Below are 20,608 nucleotides of genomic sequence, written 5' to 3'. Positions count from 1 at the left end.
GGGGGGGGGGGGGGGGGGGGGGGGGGGGGGGGGGAGGGCGCCCCAGCCGGACTGAATGATGCGCTCCCTTGTTGGCAGCTATTCACCCGCGCAGGGATCCACGGTGGGCACCTGGAAGCTGCCATCGACCTGAAGACGGAACTGGAAAGGGCCCTGAGGCGATCGGGAGAGCTGGACATCAAGCCTGAGGAGGGGCGCTGGAGGGAGGTGAGTGCTGCCAGCAGGCTGGGGAGGGGTGACAGCAAGGACACCTCCTCTTTGAGCTGTTTTCTGAGTCAGCAAGAATAACTGGGGCTTGGAAGTATTCTGGTTTCTGCCCCGCTGGGAGCTCCTTTCCTGAAATGGCAGCTTTGGCCTGGGGGGCCAGAGAGCACAGCGCAGGCCTCCCCATGGATGAGGGCAGGGACAGGGTCCAGGGCAGGAGGGCATGGGAGAGCTGTGGGAGGAGGCAGAAGGTTCTAGTTGGGAGGGAGATCCCAGGGCCCTGGAGGAGGAGGCCATGGGCTGAGCTGAGACCCAGGCCAGCTCCTCCGCACTGCCGCACCCTGAGCCTCCCGAGTGCCCAGCAGAGCCTCCCGTGAGCTGGTGAGGGCCTTCCGGGTTTCAGCGTCTCGTCCCGTCCACCTGCATCGTGGCTAAGGACACTCGGTGTTAGGGTGTCTGTGGTAGACACAGAATCAGGACTTGTCCTCGGGCTTACGCAGAGGGCCGTGTCCCTGGCCTGGGGAGGTGGGCGCCATGGTCCCAAGCAGGGCCCTACGGAGGAGCTCCCGGGCGGCGAGGTGGGGTGAACATGCAGCCTGGTGCCCCAGTTGGGAGGCTGGTCAAGGCCAGGCATCTGCTGGTCATGTGGTACCTCACAGGCACAGGTTTGGGAGGGGGAGGCTAGTCCCCTTGCGTGCGGTGTCCCCGGGCACGGTTGTGGAGCAGGGACAGGCCCACACTTACTGACGGGGCATGGGTGAAGTCCATCAGCTCCTGGGACACTAGGTGACTTCGGGGGCCCCCTCCCGTGGCCTGTACCAGGACCTAGACTTTAACGTCCGAGATGGACGTGAGAGCCGCGTCCCTCTGCAGGTGTTCTCGGGGCCTGCCAGCAGGGCAGGGCACTCAGAGCTGCAGCGGGGTCAGCATAGCTGCCGCCCTCTCGGAAGCAGGGAAGCGGACTCCGGAGTGCACCGCTCTGCCAGGGTGCTGGGACCCCGCACCTGGCCCACTGAGCGGCGTTGTCTGCACATCTGCTCTGGTTGGATGTAACTGTTTCCAGCAGGAGCTCTGGGGTGGGAGGAAGGAAGAGAGCAGGTTCGGAGCCATTCAGACCTAGGACGGACAGTGGCTGACACCGTGGGTCTTGGCACCCAGTGACCTTGACCCTTCCAGAGCCACTGGACACCTGTCGCAGGGCCACTGCCCTGGTGTGCATTTCTGAGGGATGACCCACCGGCTGTCTTCCAGGTGCAGGGTGTGGGGCCCCTGGGGACCGGCAGAGGGCGGTCTTGTCTTTCTCCCGCAAAGCTGTGGAGTCTGAAGAAAGTTCTGGGCTGGGAGCAGGGCCTGCAGGCTGCCTGGCGTTTGCCGGCTGATGTCCTAGCGGGGTTTCTGTGGGCGCGAGTTTCTTCGTAGAGCCTCGCTTGGGGGCTGTGAGCTCACCAAGAAGATAGCTGCGTGAGTTTTGACGAAGGTGTTTTTTTTTTATACCGAAGGAAAGTTGTTCTTTGGTCTCAGGAAGGAGGTGATCCAGTCGGCTCGTCCAGCACGTTGGGAGGGATTTATCTCTGAACGTTGGACGAGCCAGGGTCTCGGCATCAGGGCAGCGGCTGGCCTGAGAGCAGGGAGGGGTGTGGGGATTCATGGCGCCCTGAGGACCAGCCCCCCCGCCCAGCAAGGGCTCGCACTGTGTCTGAAGGAACTGGGGGAGGCACCCTCAGGGCAGCTGGGGCTTTGGGGAGAGCCCTGGAAGCCATGAGGGCTGGTTGGGCAGCATGACCTTGTCCCGCCAGGCCTGGGGTCCGCAGCACTGCTGGGGCGGGCAGGGCTCGGAGCCCAGAGCTGGCAGCAGAACCTTCTCCCCTCACGGCTCTAGGGCCCCAGGGGAAGGGCAGGTCTCCTAACGGCCTAGGCCGGCGCCTCCCAGTGCAGGAGATGCAAGGTGCTCTGCGGGGCCGGCTCCAGCCCCAGCCCCACACAGAGCCTGGCCTGTGCCTGGACTGTTTGGGAGCCCTCGGCATGGTCCCCAGGCATCCGAGGGAGCGTCTGGTGGGGGCAGCTCCATGCTGCTCGGGGCAGGCCGGTCAGGGAGCCTCGGGGGAGCGCTGGCGAGGGTGGGAGTCCAGCCTGGAGGATGGCTGTGGGTGAAGGGGCCCTGCCCCTCCTGCATGGGGACAGCAGGGCCGGCGGGGACTCAGACTCGCGGGTCACTGAGGCCCTGTAGGCTGCAGCTGCCTGTGGGAAGGTGGCGTGGCTTCAGTGGGAAGGGCGCATCACTGTCTCTGTCAGCCGAACGGACGCTTTCCAGACACTTCTCCACCAACTCATTTAAAAAAGGCACTGCTCCGAAGTCCTTGGAGATTGTGCTCACCCGCGCTGGGGGGCGGCGGCACCTGGACATGAAGCGATTGGGGCTCGAGTGGCTGAGTGGCAGCACCCCATTCAGGTGGGCGCCGCGTATCTGCACATCTGCTCGACCCCGCGCAGGGCGGGCGGCTGCGGGAGCCACTGCAGTAATTAGAAATTACCAACGAGTTGCTCCCTGCTCATTTTGAAATAAAACGGCCGGGGCTTTAAATCATTTGCCTTAGCGTTTCCCAGCCTGGCGGGGTCGGCGTGGTAACCGCGTGCACAGCTGGCCGAGCCGGGGACGCTGATTCAGGAACGTGGGATTTGAGGATTTTAGAACCTCTAACAAATGTGTCAGAGATGAGCACAAACACGGGGCTCCTGTCTGGCAGCTTGGATGCTGGGGAGAAGTCGGGAGCCCAGCTGGGAACAAGCCCTTCGGGGTGGGGGTGTTGGAAGGTGTCCCGTTTCTGGTTTTGTGTTGCTGCTGGTTTCTACGTAGTTTTCCTTTTGACATAGAGGTTCCATCTTTGAGAAATATTTAAGTCCGTTTAAATATGTTTAACTGTTTGTTTTATAGAGTGTGTCTCTGTTCTGTTTGGAAGCAGCTGGGGATAAATCTCAAATAGATCAATGTGGAGCATCACTTGGTAGATTTAGTTTCCAGCCCTCTGCTGTGGGAGAGGTGTAATAATCTGTGCCTGCTACATTCGTGAAACTGATAAAAATTCTGTATAAACTTTTAAATTGCCTGCGGTTTAATTATGTGGCCACGATCACCAATTATTGTGTATTGTGTAATTAACAAAATACTAATTTCCTACCAACTACTGTGTCTGTAAAAAATAACTTCAGGCATCAGTTTATATAAACTATCAGCAGGATTTTTTTTTAACGGCTGGGTTGTATAAGCGGGTAGAATACTCGCGTGGGTGTCTCCATCCTCGCCGAACACCAGTCTGACGCGGCCACAGGGTCTGGACCACGGGCACATCCTCACGCGTTCCCAAAGCAGACATCGCCCTGCGTGGCTCTGGGAGGCTTTCCTTCCGTGCTGCCGCCCGCTGCCTGCCCGTGCAGCCTCCCCAGCTGACGGGACGGGCCTTCTGCCGGGGAAGCACCTCCCACCTCAGGCAGGGGCCCTGGACGCTCCTGCTGCCGTTGTGTCCACAAGTCTTCTGTGCCGTGGGAGCCACGTGAGTGCCGGCTTCCTGTAGGTGAAAAGGACAGAGCAGGAAGCCGCGGAATGAAATGTTGAACGAGTCAGGCACCCCAGGGAGGCAGGGGAACTAAATCAGCCAGCAGCCGGGACCTTGTGCGCAGCAGGCCAGTAAACAACCTTCCCGGAGACGCGGCTCCCTCCATCACGCTGAAGGCCACGAGGCTGCAGGGCTGGGAGCCGGGGGAGGGGTCCGCACGCCTTCCGCCCTTCTCACCAGGGCTGGCAGCACACGCAGGCGCCCCACTGCTCAGGGCCGGCCCTCTCCCCTGGGGCCCTGGAGCGCAGCCCCGCCGCGCCCAGCCCTCCCCCTGCACTGCTGCGCACCCCTTGCTCCTGAACACCTTCACCGTCACCCCTTTGATTCCACAAGCGGCCCTGTGAGGTGGGTCACGTCACTACCCCAGACACAGGTGGTGAGACCGAGTCTGGGGGGAGGTTGTGTGAGCCTTGGCCTCGGAGGGCGCCGGCTGCCTGCATTTTGCCTGTGAAGGTTGGGCTGAGGGAGGAGAGCGTGCACAGCGGGTTTTCCTGTTCTTGTGTGGATGCCGCTTCCTTGGGTGGTGAGAACTGGGGAAGCACTGTGCGCTCTGTGGGATGTGCTGTCCCGTGGCTCAGCCGCTCACATGGGCTCCCCAGGGTGGCCACCGCGGAGGAGAGGGTGCCTGTCTGCTCCGTGGCAGACTCGAGTTACCCGCCTGTGGTTCCGGGGTCACCACCTGTGTCGGGGACAGACGCACCCAGACGCAGCAGGGCTCTTGGCCCCAGCCTTGGCCTGGAAATGGTCCAGGTGTCCCGTTGACCCACAGCCTGGTTGCTTGCACCGCCTCAGGCAGTTTCCAAGGCGAGGCCTGTCGAGCACCTCATCCTGCGCGGATCTGGATCAGACAGGAAAGGGGGCTGCAGTCACTCCGGAACACGGTGACGCCCGTCTGCACCAGCTCCGTTCCCGCTGAGCAGGGGACCACGTGCTCTGCGGCCTTGTCTGCGTCCGAGCAGGCTCGGCGTGCCCTGGGTGGTGTCGGCGGGGGGTCCCTGTTCCCTCGTGCTTGCCCTGGTCAGCCCCGCGCGCCCCACCGTCCTCTGCCCTCTGAAGGCGCGTCCCCAGCAGCTGGAGATGCACATGAGGTATTGGCGTAGCTGGGCAATTTGCACGGCCTTCCAGGGAGGGCATTAGCATATAAATAGCAGATGCAATGACGACCATCACAGCTGAGCACGTTTAATTTTTAGTTTATAAGATAGAATGGGGTTTTAAATGCATGGCCATCAAGCCGCTGAAAGACAAATGCAGTTTGGAGCTCACTTGTCTGACGAGGCCTTACATCATTTTTTTTTTTTTTAAAAAGGGAAACAGACACACATAAAACTGAACAAAAGTGATTTCTTGGGTGAAAAGTAATTGAGATTGCGCACCGAGTTAATTAGATCGTACAAAATTTATTTAACGGTCCCAGCTGCATCTGGGCGTGCGTTTGGCTGGCCGACCCGCTCCCAGAGCCAGGTCGCTCTTCCTTTTCCTCCTCAAATAATCAGTAACCCCGATACCCGCACTGCTGTACGCTGATTGTGTTGTATATTTTAGCCATTTTATTGCTTGTTTAATTATGATCCCAGAGGCTCATTTTTCTAAATCCTTTTAACTGTGGGTGCGACTCCATGTGTATGAAACCGGCGGAAGGCCCGCGGCCCCCCTCTGTGCCTCCCAGCGGCAGCGGCTGTGGGCGTCTCCCGAAGGGCCACCGCTGTGGGAGGCGTCCGGTGGGCCACAGGGATCTGAGCGCCTGCCCGGGCCTCCCGGGCTGCCTGCCCAGGGACTCCACCTGTTGGAGGAGGTGGGTGCACACCCCCCAGACGCGGCGGGGGCGGGGTGGGGGGCTGCAGAATGAGAACAGTTCATGAGTTGACCCCATTTTGAGGACCACCCACCTTCAACCGGTTGCCGCCTCAGGGCGTGAGCTTCCTTCCTTCCCAGGATCCTCAGGCATCCACGCACCCGCGCCCTGCCTCCTGCCCCCTGCCAGTCTGTGAGCTTTGACCTTGAGGGGAGGTGGCCACCTCCCTGCCCCACTCCGGGACTGGCTCCGGCCGGGCTCCTTCCAGCCGCCGTGCCATTTTGCCGGGCTTTTAGAGAGGGCCTCCTGGCCTGGCTGGTGGCGGTGTTCCTGTTCTCTGAGCCGGCGTTTGGCGTGAGGCCCTGGAGCAGGTCACATGGGTGTCACAGCAGTGTGACTGTGCCTGGTCATGGGGCTTGGTCCTCTGGACAGTGGGTGTCACTGCCCTCCCCCAGGTGCTGGGGGTTCAGAGAGCCGACACCGCCCTGGGAACTCCATGTTGAACTTGGAGGCTTTGGAGCGCGGATTCGCGGATTCGGCGGATTCGGCGTTAGCAGCAAAGTCCGTCTCTGGCCCCGTGTCGTGGTTCCAGGGGGCCACCCGCGGCTAGAGGGCTCACGGCTCACGCACACAAGTAGATTGCTGCAGAGGCCAGTGCCCCGGCCGAGGGGACCCTGAGGGGGCAGTTCTTGCCCCAGTGGGTTCTCCTGGAGGTGGGTGCGGCCTGGCCCGCCTTGAGCGGTGTTAATTTAAGAACAAAGAGCAGCCCAGGGCTCCGTATTTCATCACAGGAATAAACAGTTTGAGTTGGGGAGAAAGAGGGTATAATTCCTAATAGTTAGCTAAGCAGCGAAATATTTTTTAGGAAATGAAAATTTAGTAAGTCCCTGGTGAAATTGAGGGGTGTGAGCGGTAAGCGTAATATTTTATGAAAATGACCCCCATATTTAAAATCCGGTGCTCTCTGTTCTGCATTGTAGCACCCAGTCCACATCTACCTTTTAGAAAATTAAAACACATAAATTCTGTTTAGTGTTTGATACGCACTAGCTGAGAACCGTAATGCCCTAAAACCTTGGGCTGCTTTCCACCTTTCATAAATTCCTGGGTAGATTCTATACAAAAATAATTTTCAGGTCCGTGGCTCATTGTTATTCAAATGTGATTGATCGCCGTCATTTGCCCAGCTCGGGAGTTAAGTGCCCCTGTCATTTCCAAAGAGTATAATTGGGACGTTTCACAGGTCAGTGGTGGAGACAGGCTTCCCTTTTGATCAGTGTTAGACTGATAACAAAAAATTACAGTTTCCGATGATTAATGTCTCCCGCGCTTCCCAGATGCACCGCAGTGGGGTGTACCCAAACAAAGTGCATTTGCATCTGATTGTGCCTCTTGGGGGCCAGCGGTGGCTCCCCCGCGGGCATCCCTGGGCCGCAGGTAACTGCAGATGTGGTTGCTGATGCCCCGGGTCACGGTGGCCGCCACCAGGCCCAGCTCTGCAGCGACGGGCAGCTGCGGGGGGCTGCCGGCATCTGTGACTCAGCTGAGCCTGGGGGTCCTCCTGCCCCCATTGTCACCCAGGCTCCCCGTCCTCCGCCTCGACGGTGGCCCTGAGGTGTGCTGTGGAGAAAGATTTCGGAAGTGAAGGCATGTGTCACGAGGTTCTCCAGAGTTTGCCCCAGTAGTTGGCATTTATCTGACGGGGCCTCCATCCTGGCTGTTCCCTTCCGTGGGATTGAGACTGTGGTAAAGGTCTGCGCCCTGGTCTGGCTGAGCTGGCTCCTGAGTACTCCAGGGCCGGTTGGCAGTGGGGCGGGCGCTCCTGGTTCCTCCCTGCTGTGACCCTCTTGGGAAGGACCCATCCGGGGGGGGGCTGCTCTCCTCAAGTCCAGTCCTAGGGCTGTGGGGGGTCACTGAGAATGTGGGGCCAGCTGCAGAAGCCCGACTCCTGTTCCATGGTGGACCTCCGTGGAGAGGCCGGGTGCTGCCCAGCCAGCGGGTGGGGGCAGAGGGTCCGGGTCTCGTAGAAAGGAAGCCGGCCCCGTGCAGTTCTTCAGGCCCTCTGGGCAGGCTATGGTGGAGGTGGCCCCCCAGCTCCTCTGGTGGCTCTGGGGCCCTCACTACACTGACCTGGGTGGGGAAAGGGGTCTCATCCAAAGGAAACTGTTTTTTCGGTGGCTTTTTAACAAGTCATTCTTTTTTTTTTTTAAAGATTTTATTTATTTATTTGAGAGAGAGAATGAGATGGAGAGAGCACGAGAAGGGGGAGGGCCAGAGGGAGAAGCAGACTCCCCGCCGAGCAGGGAGCCCGATGCGGGACTCGATCCCGGGACTCCAGGATCATGACCGGAGCCGAAGGCAGTCGCTTAACCGTCTGAGCCACCCAGGCGCCCCTTTCATCACCTCCTTAAAGGCCCTGTCTCCAAATACAGTTCTGTTCGGAGACACTGGGGGTTAGAACTTCAACATAAGAATCTGGGGGGCTACAGTTAGCTCCTATATATATATTTTTTTTAAGATTTTATTTATTAGCGAGAGAGAATGAGAGACAGCATGAGAGGGAGGAGGGCCAGAGGGAGAAGCAGACTCCCCGCCGAGCAGGGAGCCCGACGCGGGACTCGATCCCGGGACTCCAGGATCATGACCCGAGCCGAAGGCAGTTGCCCAACCAACTGAGCCACCCAGGCGCCCTTAACAAGTCATTCTTAAGGACAGAATGTTCCGGAAGTGCCGTAGTCACACCAGCATCCCCAGAGCTGCCCCCGAGAAGGGTGGGCGGTGCTTTGGTCTGGAGGGAGGGGCGGCCCTGCCTCTCACTGGGTGAAGTTGGTCGCCTGAGGCTCTGGAAACACACCTACTCCTGCGCCTCTCCCATGCATTTCAAAGGGCACCAGGTGGTGGGGCAGGTTTGTATGTGGTTTGGACGGGGAGCTGCGGATCTGGCGTGAGCTCAGGAGCGGGGCCAGGCCCAGAGATGATCTTCCATCTCCAGTGCTGCGGCAGGACCGGGAACCTCCGGGCCTCTGTGCTGTGCTCATACGTAGGTCTGGGGGTGTTTCCACAGGTGGCAGCCCCAGGGGACAGGGATGAGGATGAGGACGAGGATGATGGGGACTTTGTCGAGGTCCCAGAGAAGGAGGGGTATGAGGCCTGCATCCCCGACCACCTGCGGCCGGAGTATGGTGAGTGCGGGGGGCTGGGAGGGGCTGGGTGGGGTCCTGCTAAAGATGCTGACCCTCAGGGCATGACCTCACATCTGGGGTCTGGGGCCCACTGAGCAGGGGAGCCAGCCAGGGTGGGCACCCTGCCTGCTGACACTGCAGATCTGTCACTGAAAATCTTGCAACTCTCCTTCTGTTCCCCAGGTACTCTCGGGTCGGGCTCCTCCCCAAGGCCTCCCCACAGTGGGCTCCCGCTGTCCCTGGTGCGCAGGCTCCAGACCCAATCAGTGGGCACAGCCAGGCTGGCGCCACACGAGGGGCAGCCCTGCTGGGGACACACAAGTCTCAGCACTGGGGAGCGAGTCTAGGAGTGGGGCGGGCACCCCAGAGCAGAGAGCGCGCACAGCTCCTGTGCCCCGGGGACAGTGCTGTGGGTGACTCCCGAGGTGGCAGGAGACTGGTGACCGTGCTCTGGGCTCCTTAGTCCCCGGGCCCCGTGGCTGGGGCATCCCCACTTGCCATCCTGTGGAGTCATGGACTCCGCTGCTGGCCCAGGACACCTCCATAGCTCGTGGCGGAGGAGGGCTGTTCCTGGGAAGTGCAGCCCCAGCTCCGACTGGTCTTTGCTGTCTGGGGTTTCCTTCTTTCCCGTGTCTGCACCCCAGCACGGTGGCCATCTAGCAAGAAGGGGTGTGGGCCCGCAGGATCTACCCAGCACACACAGAGGTGGCAAATAAAAACAAGACCCGTGGCTTTTGTGGAAAAACAGACCAGTTGATTTCTCTCTGAGTCTGTAAGGTGAAATGTGAGTTTGTTAACCAGAGTGTAGATGACTGGAGCTCAGGAGTGGCGCTGTGGCCCAGTAGGGGCATCGTGCCAAAGTGGCACTTCCAGACCTGACGGCTGCCGCTTGCGCAGCCCCAGTTCCTCTCCCCGGGCACCAGCCTGGATGTGGGAGCAGCGGCGACCCACCCCTGCTCCCAGCCGGCCAGGGCCTGTGTGCCTGCCTCGCCCTCTGCTCCAGCCATGCGGGCCTTCACTTCTTAGCTTTTGGGTCTTCCTCTGACCGATAGGCAATCCTCCTGCCCTTTGTTCTTCCGTGTTCTTCTGCACCTGAAATGGCCTGCCATCCCCGGTTTATGCTGCTGTTCGCCCCAGAGCAGGGGCTCCCTGTGGCCAGAGGCCCCACCTGCACCCACGAAGTACCTGGGGACTGCCTAAGGCATCTGTCGGGAGCAGTGACCGCCCTCCCGTGCCCAGGCCGGAGCCCAGCAGAAGCCCGGACACTCCCGCGGCTGCCCGTGCCCCAGGCTGGGACAGTGGGCAGTGGGGCAGGACTGCCAGGGAACAGCCCGTTCAGTGTTGTCACTTCTCCAAGTTTCTGCAGCAGAGGAGTCTGGTGACGGGCAGCCCGTGACTGAGAGCCTCCTGCGGCCGGCAGCGCGCCCAGCAGAGGTCCGGCTTTGAGGCGCTGGGCCCTGCCTCTGGGGCCTGGGAGCCCCACGCTGACCCTAGCTAGTCGTCTCTCCGAGGCTTTCCAGCTGCGGACACTTGCCCTGGCCCTCAGCACGTGCTGCTTGGAGGGCATTGAGCCCTTTCCGCAGGAGGGAGAGCTTGTCTCTGGCCTGGGGCCGGGCTTGGTCGCCAGTTCTGATGACCGCGGTGAGCACAGCTGCGGTCCGCTAGCGCTTCGTCTGCGCCTCGTCCGCTCTGCCATGCAGGCCGTGGCCCTCAGCAGGGACGGTGGGGCTGCCACCACTCCCACTGGCAAGGTGCTAGGCAGGAGTGGCAGAGGGGACTGGGCGACAGGCTGTGTGGGCCCGCCGTGCTCACAGGACACGCGCGTGGACTCAGCCCGGCCATGGCGCCACAGTGGGTGACCCTGCCTCCAGGTGTTGCCAGCTGGAGCCCAGCCCCGCCGGAGCAGAGCGGCTTCCCCATGGAGAAACTCCTGATGCCGACATCTGCAAGCCTGGCAGTGCGCATGTCGCCTCCGCTGAGCTCTGTGGTGTTGGTCCGGCAGGCGGGATGCGTCCTCCTCTGTGCCCCTGTGCTCCTGAGGCCGGCAGGGCCCGAGTCCCTGGTGCCCCTGGCCTGGCCCCCGGAGGGCGACTCGGGAGCCCAGGGAGGGAGGCAGAGACCCTGGTGGTCTCGCTGCCACCGGCTCACCCCGTTTCTCTGGAAGGCTCTCAGCATCCTGTCTGCCCTGGAAGGTCATGCTGGTGGCCGACGTGGATCTGTGTTTGCAGACAGGTGGGCTGCAGGGGGTCCCGCGGGTCGACTGCGTGCCCGAGACAGCCACCAGCCTAAATCCCACTGTGAGCCCTGGTGGCCCCAGGGCCCTGGAAATGTGACCGGCGAGTCAGTTCATAACGTAGTTTATATTCCGCCGCTGTTTTTTCAGTTAAATGCAGGTGAACCTGCAGTAGATTCGTCTAAATCCACACAGCTGCGGAAGCTGGTGCTTTTCTTTCTCATTTCTTTCTCTGAATTTTCACCGAGGGGCTTTTTATCTTCCCCTTAATCCTACCATTTCTGTCAGGACATAATCTCTTTCTCAAATTTACATTTTAATTACAAGGCCAGCTGAACTAGGTAAAATCAATAATGTCAAGCTCGGCGGCCTAACTCCACGCGGAAGCTGCAGCCTCTCCATTTCCCGCTATCGATTTCATCGCTCCCACCCTGTCTGCCTTAGTGCTCCAGGCAAATGGGTGCCACTTGGTCAATTTAAACAAAAAAGGGGATTTGGGCATTTGTAGGATTCTTTCGAAAAGCAAATGTGGGAGTAAATTTGAGCTAGGCTCCTGTTCGGGGGAGGCCCACGCCCCTCTGATGGCTGGGCGCAGCTGGCCTCCAGCTCTGCCGGAGAACGCTCACTCCCGGGCCTGAGGCATGCCGTCTGCTTTTTGGGGTTTTACTCTGAAAGTGTATGTCAGCGAGATTGATTTTCTACAACAATGTGAAAATGGTAGTGTTTTTTTAGCGCCCTGAGTATTTACTCTGCTTTAACACGCTTACCCATCTTTTTAATGGTTTAAAACAACAAATCAATGAAAAATATATTTCATTCTTGTAACTCCGAGGAATTCTCATATTGATCCTTAGGCTGTGATTGTATCCATCTAAATGCCACAATGCCCACTTATCAGCCTCCCCCACCGCCGCCCCCCGCACCAGGCCGCGTGCGTGTGGTGCGCGCGCACACTCGTGGGGCTGACTGACCGCGCGACAGGCTCTTGTCAGCATCCAGGGTAGGGGTGTTGGGGGGTTTTGAGAGCTGGGGCTAGGGTGTCATGGTGACGATGGAGCCTGGTCTTTCGTCCCCACACTGGGGGACCCGTCACGCCCGAGCGGCTCCGTCTTCCACTCCCAGCCGCGGGAACCTGAGAAAGGGCAGCGGGCAGGCTTGCCGGGCGTCTGGAGTAGGCGCCGGCAGGTGTTTCCTGCGAAGGGCCCGTGGGCTTCTGGAGCCTACGCGAAACCAGCTGTGTGCAGCCACGTGCCGGGAAAACCATGCGCCGAAAGCGGCCCATCCGCTGACGCCCACGAAGGACTGTGCTGGCGGTCTCCAGGTCGAGTCGGGCTGCCCCTGCTGCAGGGAGCCCACGCCCGAAGCAGACGCGGCCCCTCCCATCGGCACCGGCCCAGTGAGACTCTTCCTCGAGTCCCGAATGGCCGGGAAGCCTTCCCTGGTGTCCAGTCCTCGGTGCTGCCATGTCCTTCCCAATTTTCTCTCTCAATCCAGTATTCGTGCTTCGGTGTTGGAGAGTGCTGGGTGTTTAGCAGGACCCTCGACCCCGCGAGTCTGCATGCTCAGGAAGGGTGTGTGTGTCACTCTCGACATCTGGGTCTCCATTGCCCTTTGCTTGGCTCCTTCTGACCGCTCCGTGACCAGGGACCGTGGTCTGGGGACGCTGAGGTCCCTCGGTCCTCCTGCCTGGTGGTCCCGTCAGGTGTGCGTGTGTTCTGGAAGGCTTTGCGGATACTGTCCCTTGCGGCTGTGGATTTGACCTTTTTGATCTGTTCTATGAGGGTTTGCAGAGCCGGCCACGGCAAGCCCTTGAGCTGCTTACCATGTGCGCCGCGTCTCTCCTCGAATGTCCGTTCTGAGCTTGAACCCCGGTCGTCCTGGCGACACTGCCGTCCCCGCTTTCTCTGTCCCACTTGCAGGGTAAGTCCACGTGGCCGTCCTCAGCTTCATTGTTTTGTTGACTGTTTGCTTTAAGTGGGTCTTGTGTGGACCACAAGTTGCTAAAAGTTTTAGGACTAATCTGCCTTTTAGCTGATTTTAATCCATTTAATGAATTGTTTTTAGTGGTTCAATGTCCCCGGCACTTTACTGCCCACCCACTTGTTTTTTCCTTTTTCCCACCTTTTGTTTGGTAGGTTAATGCTTCTTCTGTTTTTAAAATATTCATTAAATATTAATACAATTGTAAGATCATTGATTTTTCTGAGGGTTATCCTGCGTTTTTGAAAGCTTCATCCCCATGTTTCCTGTGCACGGTTCCGGTCACAGTGTAAGGATGTCTGCACCACCCGCCCCCGCGGCCCTCCTCAGCCCCGCGCCGTGCTCGCTCTGGTGCTGGGTGTGCGCCGGGAGGCACGGCCATCACTTCGCACTTACACTCGCATGCCTTGCCCCAAACTCGCTTTCCTTCCTGACAGATCGATTACTTTCTCGGGGAGTGTTTTCTTTTCTTTTTTTTTTTTTAAGATTTTATTTATTCATTTGAGAGAGAATGAGATAGAGAGAGCATGAGAGGGGGGAGGGTCAGAGGGAGAAGCAGATTCCCTGCTGAGCAGGGAGCCCGATGAGGGACTCGATCCAGGGACTCCAGGATCATGACCTGAGCTGAAGGCAGTCGCTTAACCAACTGAGCCACCCAGGCGCCCTTGGGGAGTGTTTTCAAAACAGGCCTTCCGGCGGCTCCAGAAGGGGTCTCGTGTGCGTGAGACCGTCCATCACGGGCACCGCGAGATGCTAGTGAGCTAGATAGAAAGTTCTGAGTGTGAACGTCTTTTCCTTCAATCTTCTCAGGACGACCTCCGGAGACTTCACCTTCACCGTCACTGTTAAAAATGCTGGTATTGGTAGGATGCTTGTCTTTCAAGGTCTTTCATCTGCCTTTTTTCTTTGGAAGCTTTTTGGATCTTTCTCTTCATTTTCAGTGTCCTTAAATTTCCTTGTAACTGTACTAGCCGTGTTTTCTCCGTCTCTTTCTTGGCACTCAGCAGGCCCTTTTGGTCTTTCCCAAATTCCAGGAAAATTGGGTGTCTTATTTCTTCAGCTGTTTCCAAACTCCAGTTATATTTTCTGCGCTTCTGGGGTCCAGTAACGAGGATGCTGACACATGTGTGCCGTGCGTCTGGTCTCCCCACCTGAGCTGTGAAAGCTGCCCCTGACTTCATCCCCTGCCTGCTGCCCGGGGTGCCCGCCACTCACGTGCACCTCCGCCTGCCTGGCGAGTCGTTACCGCGTTCTGTGCGGGGGGTCTCCACTCTCCCCTCCTCTTCCCAAGCTCCGGGCCCCTAGGCCCTTGGGGAGCGTGCAGCACGCTTGACCTGCTTGACGTCTCGTCCTCTGTCTGGGACACACCGCTCAGCCTGTTTCCTTCCTTCCTGGCAGGTCACAGTTCTCAAGGTGTGAGTGCGCTCAGCCTGCAGGCCCTCAGCGGGGAGAGTGCTCAGTGCAGGCCCTTGGCCCCCACAGCGAGTGTGGGGAGGGGGCGATTCCCACGGGGTGCCGTGCCTCTGGTGACATCATCCACACCCTGTGTCGCCCTGGGACCCTGGCTTGCACGGGGCAGGGGGGCTGTGCGCCCCACAGAGGGGCCAGCAGGGGTCAGGGAGGGCCCTGATAGTGTTGAAGAATCTGCTTTCACCCTGTTCTGAGGACTTGGGGATGGACACTGGCCTGCAGAGGTCAGCGGCCTGGTGGCCTCGTCTGTGGTGTTGGGAGACGCCAGCGTGGCGGGCTCGTCTGGCTGGCGGCCGGGCAGGTGCCGCGTGGAGCCTGGCAGTGGGCTAGTGGGTGCATCACTGCTGTGCTGTCCCCATGGGATGGAGCATGATGCCCCCGCGGGTTGGTCTGGGCTCGTGGGAACGGTGGCTGGGAACAACAGCACATCTGTGTTCCAGGGCTGGAGAAAGACCCAGCTGCACTGGGCTTGCAGGCGAGGAAGATGGCGAGGAGGGATGAGGAGGCACGTGACCCCACCTCTGCTGCTGCCCAGCTGCATCAGCTGCATGGACGCTTGCCCCCCTCCCCGAGCCCCAGGTGACTTCCAGATGCCCTGCCTCTGCCCAGGGCGTTGACCTGCCTCCTCAAGCTGCCGAGTCCCCTCTGGCTGTGCGGGGGCAGCCCTGGGTGCGCCCCGGGCCGGGAGAGCACCTGCCACTATCTGTGCCTAGAGCAGGGCTTGCACGGGATGGGGGGCCCTCAGAGAGCTGGCATGTCAGCCAGGGCACGGGGGCGGATGTCAGGGCATCCCCAGGCCCAGGATAAAGACCAGAGGTCCGAGACCGGCTCCCTGCAGACCGCTGGGGCTTGGTGTTGGGCTTCTCACGGGTCCCAGAGGCTGCCCTGGAGCCCGGGCCCAAGGTGGCAGAGGTCACTGCTCCAGTGTGTTGACCCAGGGGCTCTGTGTCTGCTCGGGGAGGGAGGACGACGAGGGGGGAGGCAGGTGGCTGTGGCCGGCTCTTGCGTGCACAGTCAGGATGTCCTGTTTGTGGCCTCGCCAGGGCACCTGTGGGACCGGACGAGGCTGGGAAGCTGGCAGCGGAGTGGGCCCGGGCGCCTGTCGTGCCCTTTGGGGTGGACCTGTGTTACTGGGGCCAGGAGCAGCCGATGACAGGGAGGATCCTCAAGTGAGTGTGGGTGTGTCTGGTCCCGCCTTTCCCTGGCCAGCGAGCACACCACCGGGCCCAGGGCCTGGCTCTGCCTTACGGTCCCTGCGGGGGCGATCACCACACGCAGGCTCTACTGGGACCATAGAACTGTGGCCGGGGGGGGCGGGGGGGGCCTGGACTTTTTCTGAACCTTCCTGTGGCTCCCTGGGGAGACGTCCTGCACCGTCTTCCTACACAGCCTGGCATCGTGAGGTGTGAAGGGTGGCTGCCTGGGCCGAGGCCCTTCCTGATCCGTCCTCGCCCCTCCGGTGCAGACTCAGACCTCCACACAGGCCAGGCCTGGGGTCTGCAAGGACTTTCTGGGGAGCTGTCCCCTCGCAGTGCTTGCGACGCTCTCTGTGGGGCCGCAGACGAGAAGGGGGCACAGGTGCATCCCCCAGGCGAGCCCCCGCCCCCTAGCGCTGCCTGTCCTGCCAGGCTGTGGGCAGCCATGGAGGCTGTGGACGGGACGACTCGAGGTTTGGCTTGTGGCGCCTGCGGTGGGGTCCAGGAGTCTATGTGACCTGCTGTCCTCGGGCTGCCTGGCCTGGAGCCACACTGTCGACAGCATCCCTGGGGCGGCTGTTGCAGGCGTGACTCTGAGCACCGCTTCTGGAAGCCCAGCGAGGTGGATGCGGAAGTGGACAGCGCCAGCGTCCCAGAGATGTCGTGGAACCGCTGCATCACCTTCGCGGGGAAGTTCGAGCCCGTGCGGCACCAGTGCCGCGCCCCGAGGCCCGACGGCCGGCTCTGCGAGCGCCAGGACCGACTGAAGGTGAGGCGGCGGCCAGGGCCGGGATGGATGCCGCAGGGCTCCGCTGGGCCAGGACAGGGCGGCCAGATGGAGTGCTGGGCTCCAGCCGGCTGGTGCGAAGCCCGCCGTGGCCTTCAGCTGGCCCCCCTTCCCAGGGAGGGCTTGTCCGTGGCTGGCGGGCCTCGTGCCGGCGTCGGGAGTCTGACATCCAGGACCCGGGGGGCTCTGCACTGGTTCCCGCGTCCCTGCTCTCCACAGCACCTCCTGAGCCCGAGATGCGCTGAGTGCCGGGCGGCCAGTGTGAAGGGAGGTGGCTTTGGCCAGGCCGATGGAGGCCCCAGCCTCCCTGCTGCCAGAACGGCTCTCCTCTTTGTCACAGTGCCCTTTCCATGGGAAGATCATCCCCAGAGACGAGGCGGGCCGGCCCCTCCACCCGGAGGATAGGGCCTGGGAACAGAGGCAGCAGCTGCGGAGACAGGCAGGGCGTGCAGGTAGGTCTGGGGGCTGGAGCAAACGGTGGGCACTGTGTGGGGGGACGGCCTGGGACCCTGGCAGCCACCTGCCGCCTCCAGCATGGTCGTAACTCACAGCGGTGCCACAGGGGACACGGGCTTCTAGTTGAGCCATGTGTTCATGTCGCTGCCACTGGGGGACACGGAATCATGGCCAGAAACCACCAGCATGTTGTTTGGTGGTTCGGGTTCTGGGTTCTGAGTCACGTTTTTAAGGAAATGGGGGAATGGAGGTAAGAAAAGTTATTGGCTGAAGCCCGTTCTCCAGAGAGGAGAGCAGCACGTTCGCACCAGGTGGACACTTGCCCCGTTGCCTGGCCCACATCCTCTGCTCTGCAGCCCAGCAGGTTCCGGGCACGTGTGCATGCGGGCTGTGTGCGTGTCCGGGCGGACGCGAGGAGGTGCCAGGCAGGCCCTGAGCCCCAAGGCTCGGGAGCCAGGTCTCCAGAGGCTGGTCCAGGGTTCTAGCTCGCAGGCTAGCTTCAGGCCTTGAGCCATGTAAGCATCGTTCGCAGGACAACTTGGGGAGCTTGTCTCAACACAGTATGTGTGTCGGCGCCTCGTGTTGGGCACGTGCCACATGCTGGCCACCACGTGACTCCCAAGGATCCCTGAACAGCAGGGCCACGGGGTGTCCCCCAGAAGGGGCCGTCACTGTCTGGGCAGCATGCGGGCACGCTCAGAACGGGGGGGCACCCACCAGATCCCTGATCTGTCTCAGTGTCTCTGTGGTTTGTCAAGCCTGGGCTAGGGTCTGGAGGTCCTGGCTGCCTGGGGCTCTCGCTGTCCCAAGAAAGCCACATCGCCGACCCAGAGCCCCGATGAAGGGAAGGCAGACGTGTGCGTGGGGGCAGCACTGGCCTGCACATGAGGGTCCCAGCCAGGCCGTGTTTGTCGTCATTAGTGGGGTTTTTCCCTTTGACAGATGGGAGATTTCAGGCTGACACTGTGTCTGAGCCCCCTGGGCCATGGACGGTGGCAAGGAGGGGCCCCTGACCTGCTAATCCGCGGGGCAAGGCCTTCCCTGGTGGCTCACACTCAGAAGCAAATTAAGTGCGTATTTTTTGTGTCAGCCCTGAAGAGTATCTGGTTCTCCAGCCCTCGGTGACTTGTTAACAACAGGTACCGGGCTGTGGCCGCGGGCCAGCGCTGGCCAGTCAGATGTGAAATAGCATCTCTTTACTAACTACACTATTGATCCCCGCCTCCCTTGCACGCGGGGCAATTTTCTTTTCCCTGGTGCTAACCTTGGTGACAATGCACGCCGAGCTCCAGGGCCCGCCAGCGCACAGGAAGGCCGCGCGGCCCCGGCATCTATTGATTTTCTTCAAAGGCTTTTAAATTGCTCCTTCATTTTACTGAGATGCTCATTCCATCTCTACCGGGCGCCAGTATTTTTCCGTGGTGTTTAAACAATTGCTCCATTCACTGGGCTCCTAAACTGTGGCGCCTTCTTATTACAGGAGATAAACTGTTTAGACAGTTTTCCTTAATCTCAGATTAATCGTTCCTGGATCTGAATTGTGCAGCCCTGTACTCCTTCACCTCAAAAAATCAACTTGGGGAGGCCTAGCCATCTGTCTGTCTGGGGCGCACATTCCGTGGGTTTCCCACGGGCGTGGGGGGCGCCATCGGAGTGGGGGGCGCCTGGCACCCTTCTGTGAGCCAGGCTTGGTGTCCGCAAGTCTGGGCACATGAGGGGGGCTGTGCTGTCGCATCCCTGACCGGGATGGCCTTCTGGAGGCGGCCAGGCTGGACGGCGCCCTGGCTCACGGAGCCCACCCCCACCTTTCAGAGGCCGAGCAGCTCCCCCTGGGGCCAGGATGGGAAGGAGCAGCCGGGGCAGTAGCAGGGCCTTGGGCACCCTGGGCGTTAGACAGTGGAAGCTTCCCTGAGCCCCGGCGGATGAGCGCACTGGCGAGGCCGGGCTCTGTGGGACCTGGCGCGCCGTCTCCTGCCGCCTTGCCTGGCCTGGGCCGTGGCAGACCACATGTGGCAAGAAGAGCAGAGCTGTCCAGGTGAACTGACCCCCTCGTTGCTGAAGCCTGTTGCCAAGTCCTCTTTGGACCAGTAAAAAAGCTTGACCTGTCCTGACCCTTTGGCCCTGGCCACCCCTGGTGCACACAAACACCAGTCAGCAGATGGGTCTGGCCACCGTAATTGAGGGCCTGCTGGGGCCCAGTCCAGCTGGAGGCAGGGAAGTAGCCTGCCGTGGGCACCCGTCTCAGCTGCCTTCCTGCCCCGGGGGGTCAGTGGATGCACCAGATGAGGCCTGTGGGTCCTGGGACAGGGGTGGGGAGCTCTGCCTTGCCGTCTGCCCCCTTTGTCGCTAGCCGGCAGTGGGCAAGCTGAGCCGACCCTTGAGGCAAGGAGGGGTCAGGGCTCGAGTGAGAGGCTCTCTGGTCGGTGACAGAAGTGTCTTCAAATCTCGGGGTCTTTTTGCAGGTTGGCAGGACCCCGAGTTTATGAGAGATGTGGAGGCTGCCACGGGAGTGGACCTTGGCTCGTCTAGGTCCAGCGGGAGAGGCAAGGGCAAGCGGAGGAAGCACCCTGGCCTCACCGACCTGAAGCAGCAGGCCGACACTGCCCGCGCACGCATCGCCAAGAAGGTGTTTGCTAAGTAAGAGCTCTTTGCGGCATGCCTGCTCCCACCCCCCTGGATTTGGGGATGCAGGAGGCGGGCTGACTGAGCTCCAAGAGACTGTCAAGGCCTGGGGCCCCTAGCTCCTCTCTACTACACATTTCTCCCTGTGACCACCAGGCCCCCCGGGCGGGACGGGCGCTCCTAGCCAGCAGGGCCATGGGTGGGCCATTCAGGAGCAGAGCCTGGAGCTGGTCACCCCAAAGGGATGGATGAGCAGCTTCTCTAGAGGAGGGGCTTCACTGACCAGCCAGCTCCATGGCCCTCCCTTGCCCAGCTGACCCAGAAGGGCTCTCGTAGTCAGTGCCCAGCGGTGTCCACCTGGTAACAGCCAGCAGGGGAGTACCTTCCAAGGCTGGTGGGGTGGGAGGCACCACACAGGTCTCCGCTCCAGCAGAGTGTGGCCAGTGCTGCGGGGGAGGTGGGTAAGGGACGGGGCATCTCCACAGCCCAGCTGGATGTGCCTGGCGGTTGGGAATTCAGCAGGGCCAGGGCAGGAAGGCTGCCAGCCAGCACTCTCACTGCCTGCCTGCCACTGGGACTGGCCAGACAAAGGCATTTGGGGTGCTTGTATAGGAAGCCCCGTGAGGCCATGGCCTCCCTGGTTGAATTTATGCTCAGGTTGTGGGTGCCATCAGGCCGTCCTCGTGGGCCAGGCTTCTCAAGCAGACACCTGGAAGGCGTTCAGCTCCGTGTGGCGGGTGAAGGAGGCTTTTCCTGTCCTCCTGGCCAGTGTCACCATGTGCTTGGCCTGAGTGGGGTCGCACAGGAGGGCGGCTTCCTCAGTGCCCGCACGGAGCCCCCGTGAGCTTGTCCTGTTGGAGGGCCACAGGTGACCGAGCCCCGGGGTTGCACCCGGCGGTCACACAGGCACTTGGGGGCAGCGGGGCATCCCTGCTTGGCGGCCTCGGAGGCTTCCTGCTGGGTACGGAGTCCTGCTGAGTCCAGGCCCTCGGCGGCACAGCACCCAGGCCAGGCAGCGAGACGCACTTGATAGCCCGTCTGTGTGTTTTTGCTGCAGGACTGCAGTGCTGCC

At 60.8% G+C, this 20,608-nt stretch overlaps 2 protein-coding genes across 5 annotated transcripts in view; one reads left to right on the top strand and one right to left on the bottom strand.

The window, feature by feature from the left end:
* Positions 1–20,608, bottom strand: part of CTBP1 (C-terminal binding protein 1) — a 372,880-nt gene that overhangs the window by 124,114 nt on the left and 228,158 nt on the right. The window lies entirely within an intron of this gene.
* The window catches only part of UVSSA (UV stimulated scaffold protein A), a 32,202-nt gene that overhangs the window by 10,978 nt on the left and 616 nt on the right, over positions 1–20,608 (top strand). Inside the window, exons 4-10 of the mRNA XM_044913118.1 lie at positions 79–207; positions 8,675–8,825; positions 14,916–15,054; positions 15,519–15,644; positions 16,257–16,440; positions 16,799–16,910; positions 19,377–19,551. Of these exons, the coding sequence (XP_044769053.1) occupies positions 79–207; positions 8,675–8,825; positions 14,916–15,054; positions 15,519–15,644; positions 16,257–16,440; positions 16,799–16,910; positions 19,377–19,551 (1,016 nt within the window). The remainder of the gene's footprint in view (positions 1–78; positions 208–8,674; positions 8,826–14,915; positions 15,055–15,518; positions 15,645–16,256; positions 16,441–16,798; positions 16,911–19,376; positions 19,552–20,608) is intronic.

This window comes from Neomonachus schauinslandi, chromosome 2 (genome assembly GCF_002201575.2).
Source record: "Neomonachus schauinslandi chromosome 2, ASM220157v2, whole genome shotgun sequence".
NCBI classification, from domain to species: domain Eukaryota; kingdom Metazoa; phylum Chordata; class Mammalia; order Carnivora; family Phocidae; genus Neomonachus; species Neomonachus schauinslandi.
This window is presented reverse-complemented; position numbering and strand designations above follow the sequence as displayed.